Below are 14,641 nucleotides of genomic sequence, written 5' to 3'. Positions count from 1 at the left end.
TAAGCGCCCAACTTCGGCTCAGGTCATGATCTCTCGGTTTGTGAGCACTAGCCTCGCGTTGGGCTCTGTGCTGACAGCTCAGAGCCTGGAGCCTGCTTCACATTCTGTGTCTCCTTCTCTCTGCCCCTCCCCTGCTTCCACTCTGTCTCTCTCAAAAGTAAACAAACATTAAAAATATAAAAAAAAAATTTCAGGGACCGTGGGCGCTTAACGCTGTTTTGGCTCATCTATGTTTCACAACATGCCAACGGAGTAAACACCATCAGTTCCCGTTTGGATAAGGAAAAGAAGGCTTCGAGAAGTTACCTACTCTGCTCAGCTCACCCCTGGTGGCAGAGCCAGGGTTCTGACCACGGTCGGTCTCAATCCAGAAACCGTATTCCTAACTACCACATCTAATGTCCCCACCCAGACACTCCTTGAGCTACTGGATGACAATAATCCCACGACCTCTGGACTTTCACAGACCCATGGCAAACCCCAGAGCTGTGGGCTTCCATTGGGGCCCCCGGGGCTGCTGGCTTCCTCTTCCCTCATTGGTCCAGTTGATCCTGAGCTTATTGATGAGCTGGGTACGGAGACAGCTGGTTGACAACCAGATGTGAACCCTCCCCACGTGAGGTAAGGCCTCCCTCAAAGAGGACGACAATGAAGCTACTTCTAAGATTTTATTAACATGAGTTTTTAAAAACAAGCATCCATACCAGTGCGGGGACGAGGGTGGGGGGACAGGGGACCAAATGGGAGGGGAGGGTGGTCAGCAGGAAGTCCGCTCTATTGGTAATAAAGCTCCAGGTTCATCCCATCGTGGATTTCGTCTGAGGTAAAGGTGTTAAGGAATTTCGCACTGTGGGCGCCATCGCCACCCCCCTCATCTTGCACAGCTGGGTCAGGGTGGCCTGAGGACCCCGCCCAGGGCCAAGGAAGGCATTCTGAACTGGGTTGTTTTGATTTGGGAAGAATCCAAACCATAAAAAAACAGAAAAAGTTCACCCTCCTTTTGCACAACAGACAGGCCCGAGTCTCACTCCATCCTGACCTCCTGTCCACACTCACGTAGAGCTCAGTAATAAATATTTTGACCTTTACGTGTCTTCTAAGCCAAGTCAAAACATTTCACCACCCACTCTCTTCCCCCAAGAAAACAATTCTGTAGCTCCCATTTTCGAAATGCTTACCATGTGCTGTGTACTAAGTTAAGCACTTTATGGGCACAACTCATCGGACTCCAGCACTGAACAAAGAGAACCAAGTCTGGTATGCAGACCCTTCCTCAAGAAGTCACACAAAGGATACAGTCTCCCAGAGACACATGGTCCTTAAAAATCGTGTACCTGTGGGATAGAAACCTTTTAGACAGAAGCCTAAGGTGGCTCTTCAGACTAGAGGCGAGCTGAGGAAGCCCCACCTAAGCAGAGGGCTGCCTGCAGGGCTCTGGAACCCAAACGTCCCGACTGGTCCTGCCCAGCGCCCAGCTCTACCACCGCACTTACCACTTCTTCAGGACGATCTTGTTCCAACGGGTGCCAGTTTGGGCTGCGATTAGCTTCTTAAGGTCCCCGATGGTGTCATCGGTGCTGGGCGCAGAGGGGTTAAGGAAAATGGAAGGGGGAGGTAGAACGTGGCGGAGGGCACTTGGGGGCTGAAGGCACTCTGCCAGGACCCCGTCCGCCCCCTCACCCGGGTTTAACTAAAGTCACCCAACAACACAGCCTGAGGCGCCGGCCTCCCGCCTGGCACCCCGGGAACCACAGCCTCTCGGCCGCCGGTGGATACTTGCACTTAACGCGGACCTTCTTCCCTAGACGGTCGTTGCAAACAACCTCGATCATCCTGTCTGGAGCTACAAGCGGCGCGGGGTGGAAGGCAGCAGAGTCAGCTTCAGGGGTCTCCCAGGACCCACCTATGTTCACCCCTCACCCCCCCAGATCCGTGTCCTTCCGGGCCCTAAGTCCCAGGACCGAGGACCCCAGGTAGCCGCGCCTCCCCTTTTCAAGCGGCCCGAGGGCCCGGCCTCGCCTCTCGAGACCCATCAAGGGCACAGACCCTTGTTGGCCGGGTCCGATCAGCGTTCCCCAACTCTACCTGGATCGCCCTACCTGGCCTCTCGCCTCGAAACGCCTGGAATCTACCGACGCCACAACCCCCTCTTCTCTCTCTCGAAGGCGGACCCCCGGTCAGAGCCGGAAGCGGAAGTGAGCAACCGGAAGCGCCGGCCCCAGCTCCCTGCTCAACTTCCCTCCGACTTCTTTCCGGTCCCAGGTCCAGGATGGGATTGCGGGTCCTGGGAGCGGTGCAGGGTCCGGAGTCCGCGTAGGGGGCACCTGCGGTGGGTGCATGGGGCCAAGTCGGGGTCTCGGCCCCCGCCTGGCCGGGGAAGGGGCGTGGAAGGAGAGCCAGCGGTCAGGGGCTGGCGCCCAGCCCACTGGAAACCGTTGGTTGAGGCCCTTTAGATGTGGGGAGAGGCCGTCGTGTGTGGCGTCTGGTAGGAACCTGGGGCGGGGGTTTCGGGGGACATCCCGGAGGTAGTGACCTCCGTTTTTGAGCCCGACGAAGCCTCTTAATTGCACCTTCAGGGCTATGGGGAGCCTGGATCGAGTCATGCAGGCATCTGGTCTGGCCCCTGCTGCATTGGGGGCTGGGCCTTGGAAGTGTTTTGCTCACCCCTCCCCTTTGGCTATCGCGCCTGACCCCCCAGCACACGTGGGCGCAGACTGCAGTCCGTGAGCCGAGGAGCCGCCTGACGTCGTCCTGGACGCCAGCACTTCGAATCGAGTCCAAGGTGCACGCCAACCAGCAACAGCGGCAAGTAAACTGGGAACGGCACAAGGGCAACATCACCCAGGATTGTGTCTTCAAGGAAGGTCTCTCCCTACAGAGAGCACTTTGTACCCGATCTCAGTCCCAAAGAAGCCCCTGGACGGGTCTGATTCCCCAGAGCTGGTGGGACAGGGGGTGCCTCCCTCTAAGTTCAACCAGACGGCTGCCCATGGAACTAGTCCACCATTCTTTCTCAGCAGACAGGATATTCCCCATCTGGTGACCCTGAAGGGATTCACCCTGAAAATGAGCCACCGCTTCCGGTTTGCCCAATCCATCTTCTCAAACTGGGATGTGAGATTAGGTGTTAGATATGAGAGGCCATCCTGTGGAAAGGGCAGATGCTCTGAGACCCCGTGGGGCGCTGACCTGACTTAGGGAGATGGCCCAAGAGGTCCTAAACCACAGACACTAGGTTCAGGGGCCTTTCTGCTCAGAACTTTGACATGTCATTCCTCAGAGTCCTGAGTGCTCTTTAGAGGGCCTGCAATCTGGATGGAAAACTTATTCAGATTGGAGACACAGGCTTTGGATTTAGACAGATGAGTCAAAACTCAACATTACCCCTTAATATTAAACTGTATCATCTCAAGTTAGATAGTGACCCACACTTGTTTTTTTTTAATGCTTTTTTAAAATTTATTTTTTTGAGTGAGAGAGACAGAGCAAGTGAGCAGGGAAGGGGCAGAGAGAGACGGAGGGAGAATCCCAAGCAGGTTCCCCACTGTCAGCACGGAGCCTGATCTGGGGCTCAAACTCATGAACCACGAGATCGTGACCTGAGCTGAAACCAAGAGTTAGAAGTTTAACAGACTGAGCCACCCAGGCCCCCCTACCCACACTTACTCTTATTTTCCTCATCTGTGGATAGGGGACAGCAATTCCCACTCTAGGACTGTAGTAAGAATTGGTCTTGGACCAGCCTCTGACAGTCCTTTAAGAATTTACACAGGGGGCGCCTGGGTGGCTCAGTTTGTTAAGTGTCTGACTTTGGCTCAGGTCATGATCTTGAGGTTCCTGAGTTTGAGCCCTGCCGGGCCCTGCTGACGGCATGGATCCCGCTTCAGGTCCTCTCTCCCCTCCTCTCTCTGCCCCTCCCTGGCTCATGCTCTCTGTCTCTCAAAAATAAATAAACCAGGGACAAGGGCAGTCCCATTCCCCTAACTGAGCAGCAGAGCTGTGCTGTCAGAGGTGCTGGCGTGGGGAGAAGGTAGGTGCTTCCCAGGAAGAAGAATTCACACCCAAGGAGCAAGCTGGTCAGGCCCTGTCTGCCCCCTTGCTTCCTGGGTTTCTGACCCAGAGGAAGGATCTGCTATGTGAGGATTCCTTCTGTCCATCCCTGAATGCTCATGGAGTAAGAGGTGGTTCTTAGGAACACCTCCCACCCCCAATAACTGAGCAAGGGGCAGGAACACTGTGTTCTGTGAAACGCAAAAGCAATTGCTGCACCTAGGGCTCCCCGGAGGGGAAATAATCTTAGGGGCAGAGGGAATTGCTTAAGAGTTCCCTTTCCCCAACATCTCAGCCTGACAGCAGGACTTAGAGGGACAGCAGTGACCACGGCTGACCCACCACCCCAGCATTCAGTCTGATAGCGGAATAAGACAAGTGAGGAGGTCTTCTGTACCAGGTGACAGATGCTGTGAGGGGGAAGCCCAGGGTGCTGGGAGCAAAGACCTCATTCCCCACACATGACGACACTGGCCTTCCCGAGGGAATTGGGACCATAGAGGACTGCGCTAGAGGGCCACCCTATGGCATCAGATCTGGGCTGTGGCCCTGGGAAGGGATTTGACCTCTGGAGGATTCTTTTGGTCTTTCCACAGTTTCAAGATGGCTGTGGAAGCATGAAGCCTTTTTTTTTTCCTGTCTCTTTGAGGAAAAATCTCAAAGGGTTTGATTTATTAATAAACATTTGGAACTTTTGCTTTCTTCAGGTAATACTCATGCGTGGTAAAAATTCAAGACATGTAAAAGTACATATATAACAGCATAAAGTCTCCTTACCCATCAGATGCCAGCCCTCCCCCTCGGCAAGTACCATTAAGCATTTCTATTTTCTAGAGATAGTCCTGCATCTTCTAAAGTGTGATACGGAGCCTCCCAAGAAAATGATGAAAACTTCTCAGATGTTAACACATTTCAATAGAGATAGATACTTTATATTTTGAAGTAACATACAATATTTTGAGTTCTATCAAAAGGCAGAAACGAATGACTTGGTTTTTATCCAGGCCTTCATGTATAAAGAGTGAAACACATAGGGGCGCCTGGGTGGCTCAGTCAGTTAAGCTTCTGACTTCGGCTCAGGTCATGATCTCACAGCTCCTGAGTTCGAGCCCCCCCTGTCGGGCTCTGTGCTGACAGCTCAGGGCCTGGAGCCTGCTTCAGATTCTGTGTCTCCCTCTCTCTCTGCCCCTCCCCTGCTCACTCTCTCCCTCTCTCTCTCCTCCCCTTCAAAAATAAACATTTAAAAAAATAAAAAAGGAGTGAAACATAATTGTTATGCATTTTTTGGAGATCTGTGTAGATCAAACTATATTCACTGATCGCTACACCTGCTTTTTACTAAAAATTTCTTGCTGCTATGAACAGTGCTGCTCTAAACATTTGTATCTTTTTTTAATGTGAATTTTTGAGAGAGGGTGTGAGTGGGGGAGAGGCAGAGAGAGGGAGACACAGAATCAGAAGCAGGCTCCAGGCTCTGAGCTGTCAGCACAGAGCCCGAAGTGGGGCTCGAACGCACAGACTGCAGGGTCATGGCCTGAGCCAAAGTCAGATGCTTAACTGACTCACCCACCCAGGAGCTCCTGCTTTTTTTTTTAATTAAAAAAATGTTTATGTATTTTGCGAGAGAAAGTGCAGGCAGGGGAGGGGCAGAGAGAGAGAGAGTATCCTAGGTAGGCCCCTCACTGTCAGTGCAAAGTCCGGTGCAACGCTTGATCTCATGAAATGTGAGATCATGACCTGGGCCGAAATCAAGAGTCAGATGCTCAAGTGACCAAGCTGCCCAGGCACCCCTACACCTTTGCTTTTTAAAGCAATACTGGGGGTTGTTCAAAACTCCACAGAAGGACCTACCTCATTTTTTAAAATAGCAATTTGAGATCCTAGACATATGAGATTGTTGGGTCCAGTAGAGGCTGCAATCTGATATTGCCAAATTGCCTTCGAGAGTTTGAATCAATTCTGCCCTTTCTGCAGGGTTGAAAGAGTCTGTTTCCTCACAGCAAGGCAAGTGTGTGTATTTACTGGCTTCTTCATCTTATTTAAGCTGATAGATGGAAATCATAGTGTTTTACTTTTATTTATTTATGGATAAGTGTAGGCATACAGATGTCTTTATTTTCTTTAGCTTTACTGAAGTATAGTTGATAGGCACAATTGCACACATGTTCATATTTTAATGAGTTTTGCATTTTTAAATTTTTTTAGTGTTTATGTATTTCTTAAATTTATTTATATTTAGGGGCTCCCAGGTGGCTCAGTTTAGCCTCCCACTTTGGCTCAGGTCTTGATCTCATGGTTCATGAATTCGAGCCCTCCATTTGGCTGTCTGCTGTCAGGTCAGGTTAGCTTCAGATCCTCTGTCTCCTGCTCTCTCTGTCCCTCCCCCACTTGTGCATGTGTATGCTCTCTCTCCCCGCCAAAATAAGCATTAAAGGGGTGCCTGGGTGGCTTAGTCGGTTGAGCGACCAACTTCAGCTCAGCTTCTGATCTCATGGTTTGTGGGTTCGGGTCCCATGTCGGGCTCTGTGCTGACAGCTCAGAGCCCGGAGCCTGCTTCAGAGTCTGTGTCTCCCTCTCTTTCTGCCCCTCCCCCATTTGTGTTCTGTCTTTTTCTGTCTCTCAATAATAAATGTAAAAAAAATTTTTTAAGTTTATTTATTTTTAGTAATCTCTACACCCAAACTCAAAACCTGGAGATTGAGAGTCACAGGCTCTTCCAACTGAGCCAGCCAGGTGCCCCTCTTGCATTAAAAAAAATTTTTTTTTTAAGTTTTTAAAATTTTTTTAAATTTTTAATGTTTTATTTATTTTTGATACAGAGAGAGACAGAGCATGAGAGGGGGAGGGGCAGAGAGAGGAGACACAGAACCGGAAGCAGGCTCCAGGCTCTGAGCTAGCTGTCAGCACAGAGCCTGACGCGGGGCTTGAACCCACGAAGGTGAGATCTGACCTGAGCCGAAGCCGGAGGCTTAACTGACTGAGCCACCCAGGCACCCCATCTTTTTTAAAGTTTATTTTGAGAGAGAGAAGGCTCGAGTAGAGGAAGGGAGAGAGAGAGTGGAGAGATCAAGAATCCCAAGCAGCCGCTGGGCCAGCAGAGTAGAGCCCGAGGACGGGCTCAAAGTCATGAACCAAAATATGACCTGAGCCAAAGTTGGTGCTTAACCGACTCAGCCACCCAAGTGCCCCATGCATTTCTTTTTAAAACGGTTTTCAACATCTCCAGTTTGTGTGTGTGTGTGTGTGTGTGTGTGTGTGTGTGTGTGTATTGAAAACACTTATTTCCATTATAGGCTCTTGGGGGTATGGTTTACTAAAACCTCAAAATTAAATTTCACATGCCCTTTGACTCATCGAACTGATTCCTGGTTATTTAACCAATAGAAATAAAAACGGGGGGGGTGGGTGCCTGCATGGCTCAGTTGGTTACGCTCTGACTTTGGCTCAGATCATGATCTCCCAGTTCGAGCCCCGAATCAGGTTCTGTGCTGACAGCTCAGAGCCTGGAGCCTGCTTCAGATTCTGTTTCCGTCTCTCTCTGCCCCTCCCCTGCTTGAGCTCTGTCTCTCTCTGTCTCTCAAAAATAAGTAAACATTAAAAATTTTTTAAAAATAAAAACATGAGATGTATATGTATATACATACGTACAGACATGTATAAAATAATGGCTCCAATATTGTCTGTGGTAACAACTCTGGAACAGCTTAAAGACTCCTCAATACAGGAATGTTTGGGAAAAATTCACTACCCTTATGAATTGCTAATTTAAAAATGAGTGATGGGATAGCTGGCTGGGTCAGTCAGTAGAGTCTGTGCCCCTTGATCTCAGCGTTGTGGGTTCAAGTCCCACGTTGGGTGTAGCAATTACTTGAAAATATAATGTCAAAAAAAAAAAGTGATATGGAGTGTCTAGCTTACTCAGTTGGTAGAACATGTGACTTTTGATCTCAGGGTCATGAGTTCAAGCCCCATGTTAGGTGTGGAACCTACTTAAAATGTCTAAGTTTATCTCCAGATTGTAAGTTCAAGACCCACATTGGGTGTAGAGATTACTTAAAATTTTAAGGGGGCACCTGGGTGTCCTCTTTATTTTTTTAAATTTATTTTTTTGAGAGAAAGGGGAAGACAGAGTACAAATAGGGGAGGGGCATTGAGAGCCATAGAATCTAAAGCAGCTTTAGGCTCTGAGCTGTCAACACAGAGCTCGATGTGGGGCTTGAACTCAAAAACCGCAGGATTGTGACCTGAGCTAAAGTCACACTTAACCAACTGAGCCACCAGGCACTCAAGCACTGGGCTCTTGATTTCTGCTCAGCTCATGATCTCAGTTTGTGAGATCGAGTCCCATGTGGGACTCTGCTGCCAGCACGGATCCTGCTTAGGATTTTCTCTTCCTTATTCTCTGCTTCTTCCCTGCTCTCTTGCGCATGCATTCACTCTCTCTCTCAAAATAAATAAATTCTTAAAAAATAATAAAATCTTAGGGGTGCCTGGGTGGCCCAGTTGGGTAAACATCTGACTCCTGATTTTGGCTCAGGCCATGAACTCACATTGCTGGATGGAGCCTGCTTGAGCTGCTCTCTCTGCCTGCCCCTCCCCTCACACGTATGCACTCGCTCTCAAAAACAAAACAATATAGGGGCGCCTGGTGGCCCAGTTAAAGCATCTGACTTTGGCTCAGGTCATGGTCTCGCCGTTGGTGAGTTCAAGGCCCAAGACCCAGGCTCTGAGCCTGGAAACTTGCTTCAGATTCTGTGTCTCCCTTTTTCTCTGCCCCTCCCTTGCTCGTTCTGTCTGTCTCTCAAAAATAAATAAATGTTAAAAAATAAAAATTTAAAAAGTGAATGATATACATTTGGCAGGAATATTGTAATGCCTAGTTCGCAGTATTCCCCAACGACCAGAGACCACTGGGGAGACCGAGTTACGCATGCAAAGACAAAGGGCTTTACTACAGGTTCAAACTCGGACTCACAGACTTTTCCAGCGCAGTGGATCCGTGCTGTGAGCCCTGAACAAAGGGGGGTCAGGGCCTTTATGGGTTTGGGAAGGGGGAGTTACAAGAAATTGTGACACAGGTACTGTGATCCAGTCATAACTCTGCAATATTATTGACAGCAGGTTTAACCATTCACATTGTCTGGAGTATTCGTTACTTTTGGCAGGACCCGATTACAACATTTAGAGTACCTTTAAAGTCAACCAATTACAGGGCGAGCCTAGTGTCTTGTTCGGGGACTATCAGGTTAACTTTAACATTAGGTAACTGGGTCCTATCTAAAGTTTACATCTGCAGGCCTCACCCTTAGGAATGTGGAGAGTGGTAGGTGGCCTTTCTTGATTGGGTGTTGCAAGGTGGTCTCCCTTGCTCTAGGTAACTGCCTGTTAGTTTCAGGGAACTGAAACCTAGGCCTTCTAGATCAGAGGGGGAACTTAAAGCCTGTCATGGAGTCTGTTTGGTTTAGACTTGTGTCCTTACAGTATCAACTCAGCCTCTGTGGAGAACAACTTAGCCCCATCAATCAAAATGAAAGATTGAACCGGGCCTTTAACACGCTGTTTTGGTTCTACAAATTCATTCGTGTTTGTAGGCATCAAAAAGCATTATTAGAACAAAAATTTGGGCCTCGCTGTCCGTTAGGCCAGCCGCTGGTCGTCCAGCCCAAACCCCCGAGTCAAGGCGCCCCAATGCCGGAGCGAGCCTTCGGGGCTTGGCTCTGGGGCCTGTAGCCCCGCCCACCCAAGACGCCGCGCTCCAGGCTTGTCACCTCCCTTAGGCCCGCCGCGGCCCCTCCCCCTTCAACAACCGAGCCACTTTTTCCAAGCTGGATCCCAGTCCCCAGCCCCGCCTCGAGCCTCGTTTTCACCCTTAATCCCGCTGCCGAGTTTAATTCCCGCCTCAAAGTCGTCCCTGAGTCTCCCATCCCCAGCCCCAGGCTCGCCCCGGAGTTACACTGCCCGGTGCGGGCATCCGGGATCATCCTAGCCCCCGCCCCGCCCACAGCCTTGGCCCCGCCCCCGGGATGCGCTGCCGCCTCCGCCACGCCTCTCGGGCTCCAGCCTGGTTCCCAGAGCTTCCCCAGCGCGCGTCCGGAGAGTGGGCGGTCTGTCGCCGGGGCCCAAGCGTGTCCGGGCGAGAGGAAAGCTGAAACTCTCCGCCCGCTGCTGGAGGCGGCGGCCACCGCCCTGCCGGCACCCCCAGCCGTCGGCCGCCTGCCGGTGCCCGGAGGGCGAGATCCCGCATCCCCGCCGCCTCAAGCGGAAGTGCGTGTCGCCGGGATCATGGCGACTTTAGCGGACCTGCCGGACTCCGTCCTGTTAGAGATCTTCTCGTACCTCCCGGTCCGCGACCGAATTCGCCTCTCCAGGTGCGACCCCGCCCCGCGAGGGGTGGGGGGCACGGGCCGGGCGGGGAGGGCGCCCTGAGGTACGAATCTAGTCTCCAGAGGGTCGCGGTTAGCTTTTTAACGGCGGATCCCCTCCCCCAGGGTTTGTCACCGCTGGAAGGGGCTGGTGGACGACCGGTGGCTCTGGCGACACGTCGACCTGACTCTGTACACGGTACGCAGGGCCGACCGGGCGGGCATGGGGCGCCGTCGGGTCTCTGGGCCGCGAGGGCCACCCCTTGCACCCTGGATTTCGAGTTTGGCAGTCCAGGGCGCATCCCCGCAGCGTCCCTTACCCGCCCCTCAGTGACCTCCTGGCGTGTTTCCGCGTCTCCAAAATGAGGACAACCAAGATCGTGCAGGGAGCTTAGAGCCGTGTCTGGCGTACAGTAAGCGTACGACACATATCTCCCGATTACAGGAGCCGTTAATGAGTTTTCCTGGAGAAATCATTCTCCAGATTCAACTTAATTTCCAGGATGTATTTCCTGAGTAGTGCAACTGAACCTTTCCCACGTTTTGCATTTGCATTATATTTTTCTCGTTTTCTTATGTACTATTTCAAATATACATAGAAATATATAGAGGATAATGATTTAACCCATTTTAGCCTTTAGTGTGTGTGGTGTTTTTTTGTTTTGTTTTGTTTTTTTAGTTTATTTAGTTTGAGAGAGGGAGCAGGGGAGGGGCAGACGGAGCGGGAGGGAGAGAGAATTCTAAGCAGGCTCTACACTCTGAGCTTGGAGCCCAACCTGGGGCTCAAACGCCAACTATGGGATCATGACTTAAGCCAAAATCCAAGAGCCAAATGCCTATGGGACTGAGCCACCCAGGCGCCCCTAACCTTTGGTCCTTTTTGCTGCAGAGCGTGTGAAAAGCTTATGTATATGTAAATGCATAGGAAATTTTTAGCATGTTCTTAGCATTTTTTGAAACGCTTAGAGGTGACCACTATTATAAAATGGATTTGTAGTATTCCTTTCACATTTTTATTTACTTCCTGTGTGAGTCCTCATAAGCAATACTCAGTTTTTGTTAATGTGTCTCTAAAGTTGAAATAATACTATTCTGTCTAGGTAATTAAGTGCTATTTATTATATATCCACTGATGCCTTTATTCACAGTATTGCTTTTCACACATGTAAATCTAGTTCTTTCCTTTCAACTTGCCAAATGAATATACCACAATTTATTTACCTATTTACCTGTTGACTGACCTTTAGGCTATTTCCAACTTTTTACTATTGCGAACAGTGTTATAAAGTAGTCTGAAACTTTCCTGTGTCTATGAATCACCTAAGAATCTTGTTAAGAAGCTGATTCTAGGGCACCTGGCTGGCTCGTTCAGCAGAGGACGTGACTCTTGATCTCCGGGCTGTGAGTTCAACCCCACATTGGGTGTAGAGATTACTTATAAAAATCTTAAGAAAAAAAGTAATAGTAAAATGCTGATTCTGATTCAATGAACTGGGTGGGGCCCCAGATTCTGAATTTCTAACAGCCCCTCAGGTTTTTATGCTAGGCACAAATTTTGCACGCTGCAGTACGTTTTTTCTTTTTCTTTCTTTTTTTTAATGTTTGTTTATTTTTGAGAGAGGGAGCACTCACAAGCAAGGGAGGGGCAGAGAGAATCCAAAGCAGGCTCCATCCGTGCTGTCAGCACAGAGCCTGATGTGGAGCTCAAACCCATGAACTATGAGATCAGGACCTGAGCTGAAGTGGACTCAGTTGAGCCACCCAGGCGCCCCTTTGGTCTTTTTTCTGCTTCTTCTTCTTTTTTTTTTTAAGGTTAAATGAAACAATGAAATGCATGGTGCTTCTGGTTATATTTTGTTTGTTTTTCAGTAATTAACTTCCCAGGGTTAAGTTTTGCAGTTTTCAGCATTGCAATTTCCGTTATTATTTTTTTTAGTGTTTGTTTATTTTTGAGAGAGAGAGAGACAGAGCATGAGCAGAGGAGGTGCAGAGAGAGAGGCAGATACAGAATCTGAAGCAGTCCCCGGGCTGAGCTGTCAGCACAGAGCCCAACAAAGGGCTTGAACTCATACACTGTGAGGTTATGACCTGAGCTGAAGTCAGATGTTTAATCCATTGAGCCACCCAGGCGCCCCTATTATTATTATTTTTTAACATGGCTTTAATTTACTCAGGGCAGTTGTAGCCTTTTTCAGTTGGATTTTGTGTCACTTCTTCCTAGTGGCAGTGGCCATTAAGAAAGGGATAAAATGTTGGTGACTTATTTTGCTTTCTTACTCCGGGTTACGAGGACCCCGCTCTGTTGCTGAAGACGGATCTGTTAGGATTTTCTCTTTTCCCTCATTGCTTTTGTTCAAACCTAAAAGTCAAAATGATGGGGTTCAATTGTCCTGTTTTCCCTCTGGAGGTGCATGGTGAGATGAGGCTGGTGGGGGAAGGGCAGAAGCCCGGGGAGCGGGGGCATTAGAGCCCCAGCTGGGGCTGGGCCGTCTCCAGGCAGGCAGGGGCCTTGGAATATTCTCCATATCTCTCACGCCGTCACCCCATCCCTGGCTCTTACAGATGCGACCTAAGATCATGTGGCACCTCCTCCGCCGGTACATGGCGTCCCGCCTCCATTCCCTGCGGATGGGCGGTTACCTGTTCTCAGGCTCCCAGGCCCCCCAGCTGTCCCCCGCCCTGATGAGGGCCCTGGGCCAGAAGTGTCCCAACCTGAAGCGTCTCTGCCTGCACGTGGCCGACCTGCGAATGGTGCCCATCACCAGCCTGCCGCGCACCCTGCGGACCCTGGAGCTGCACAGCTGCGAGATCTCCATGGCCTGGCTCCTCAAGGAGCAGGACCCCACCGTGCTGCCCTTGCTCGAGTGCATCGTGCTGGACCGGGTCCCTGCCTTCCGCGACGAGCACCTGCAGGGCCTGACGCGCTTCTGCGCCCTGCGCTCACTGGTGCTGGGCGGTACGTACCGTGTGACCGAGACGGGGCTGGACGCGGGCCTCCAAGAGCTGAGCTACCTGCAGAGGCTGGAGGTGCTGGGCTGCACCCTCTCGGCCGACAGCACCCTCCTGGCCATCAGTCGCCACCTCCGAGAGGTGCGGAAGATCCGGCTGACCGTGAGGGGCCTCTCGGCCCCCGGCCTGTCGGTCCTAGAGGGCATGCCAGCCCTGGAGAGTCTGTGCTTGCTGGGCCCTCTCGTCACCCCAGAAATGCCTTCCCCGGCTGAAATCCTCTCCTCCTGCCTCGCCATGCCCAAGCTCAGGGTCCTTGAGCTGCAGGGGCTGGGGTGGGAGGGTCAGGAGGCCGAGAGGATCCTGTGTAAGGGGCTGCCCCACTGTATGGTCATCGTCAGGGCCTGCCCCAAAGAGTCCATGGATTGGTGGATGTGACTGTACCACCCGTCCACGTCACCTTTCGTGGCTGAGCCCCAGCCCTTTTGAACGGCACCTTGCAGAGAACCCGTAATCAGGCTGCACGGGCCAAGACCCACAAGGTGGAAGGCAGGCCTTGGGGCCTCCGGACAGTTCGAATCCCTGTTTGCTGGTTGTTTGGCCTCCGTGACATCAGCCAGCCTCTCGGAGGGCCTGTCCCCACATCTGGGCGTGGGGAGCATACAGCTACCTCATGGTTATGTTGTGAAGCCTTACTCTCTACCAGCCCTGGGCCGCACAGGCCCTCGATGCTGGGCCGTTCTCAGGAGCAGGATGGATGCAGCAGGGTGGGGTTAGGATTAGGGGCACCTGCAGGCCCAAGACCCCTTTAGGAGGCCTGGAAAGACCGTCTACGCATGCGCATCCCCACGCCGACACACCCGGATACACGAGGGTCGCGATGGGAAAGCCAGGGAAGACTTCTGCCTCGACCCGCGGAAGTATCAGGCAGGTTCTCAGTTGTATTTTCGGTAGTTTGGTATTCGGTATTTTTCCAACTTTTCCACAATTCCAAAATACACTATTTTGCTATTAAAGAAAAATAGTAATTTTTTCCAAAAGCATTTGGTTTATTCATTCAACAAACGTTTCTTGCGTGTCCACTATTTCGCAGGCACTGTTTGAAGCCCTTGGGGCCGCAGCAGTGAACGAAACAAGACCTGAGCAGATGCCAGGGCGATCAACAGGCGACCATGTTGATGGGATAGTTTTAGAGACGGAGACGATTTAAAGTTTTTTAATGTTTGTTTCTGAGAAAGAGAGAGTGTGTGAGCAGGTGAGCGGCAGAGAGAGAGGGAGGAGAC

At 51.0% G+C, this 14,641-nt stretch overlaps 2 protein-coding genes across 4 annotated transcripts; one reads left to right on the top strand and one right to left on the bottom strand.

The window, feature by feature from the left end:
- Positions 1-653: 653 nt before the first annotated feature.
- UBL5 (ubiquitin like 5) lies at positions 654-2,212 on the bottom strand. The gene is made up of 5 exons (XM_029916915.1): positions 2,100-2,212; positions 1,777-1,843; positions 1,494-1,577; positions 1,297-1,334; positions 654-818 (listed from the first exon to the last, which is right to left on the bottom strand). Exons 2-5 carry the CDS (start codon positions 1,830-1,832, stop codon positions 775-777), a joined length of 222 nt encoding a protein of 73 aa, XP_029772775.1. The 5' UTR covers positions 1,833-1,843; positions 2,100-2,212; the 3' UTR covers positions 654-774.
- A 7,868-nt stretch (positions 2,213-10,080) lies between these two features.
- Positions 10,081-14,398, top strand: FBXL12 (F-box and leucine rich repeat protein 12). Of its 3 annotated transcripts, XM_029917078.1 has the most exons (3): positions 10,081-10,418; positions 10,539-10,611; positions 12,975-14,398. In XM_029917078.1, exons 1-3 carry the CDS (start codon positions 10,333-10,335, stop codon positions 13,794-13,796), a joined length of 981 nt encoding a protein of 326 aa, XP_029772938.1. In that variant the 5' UTR covers positions 10,081-10,332; the 3' UTR covers positions 13,797-14,398. The 3 variants fall into 3 exon arrangements, with proteins under 3 accessions (XP_029772938.1, XP_029772939.1, XP_029772940.1); XM_029917079.1 differs by lacking the exon at positions 10,539-10,611 and having other exon boundaries at positions 10,340-10,418; XM_029917080.1 differs by lacking the exon at positions 10,539-10,611 and having other exon boundaries at positions 10,401-10,477.
- The last annotated feature ends 243 nt before the right edge of the window (positions 14,399-14,641 follow it).

The sequence above is a fragment of the Suricata suricatta genome, chromosome 12, assembly GCF_006229205.1.
Source record: "Suricata suricatta isolate VVHF042 chromosome 12, meerkat_22Aug2017_6uvM2_HiC, whole genome shotgun sequence".
In the NCBI taxonomy this organism is placed as follows: Eukaryota; Metazoa; Chordata; class Mammalia; order Carnivora; family Herpestidae; genus Suricata; species Suricata suricatta.
The sequence above is the reverse complement of the archived record's forward strand: the minus strand, read 5'-3'. Positions and strand labels throughout refer to the sequence as shown.

Bases quoted from the DNA above. Each gene is read 5' to 3' on its own strand.
- FBXL12 (XM_029917078.1), top strand. From the start codon at position 10,333: ATGGCGACTTTAGCGGACCTGCCGGACTCCGTCCTGTTAGAGATCTTC. The intron at 10,419-10,538 runs GTGCGACCCCGC...CCCCTCCCCCAG, and splicing joins GACCGAATTCGCCTCTCCAG to GGTTTGTCACCGCTGGAAGG. The intron at 10,612-12,974 runs GTACGCAGGGCC...TGGCTCTTACAG, and splicing joins TCGACCTGACTCTGTACACG to ATGCGACCTAAGATCATGTG.
- UBL5 (XM_029916915.1), bottom strand. From the start codon at position 1,832: ATGATCGAGGTTGTTTGCAACGACCGTCTAGGGAAGAAGGTCCGCGTT. The intron at 1,335-1,493 runs GTAAGTGCGGTG...TCTATCCCACAG, and splicing joins AAGATCGTCCTGAAGAAGTG to GTACACGATTTTTAAGGACC. The intron at 819-1,296 runs GTATCCTTTGTG...CCTTTACCTCAG, and splicing joins CCATGTGTCTCTGGGAGACT to ACGAAATCCACGATGGGATG.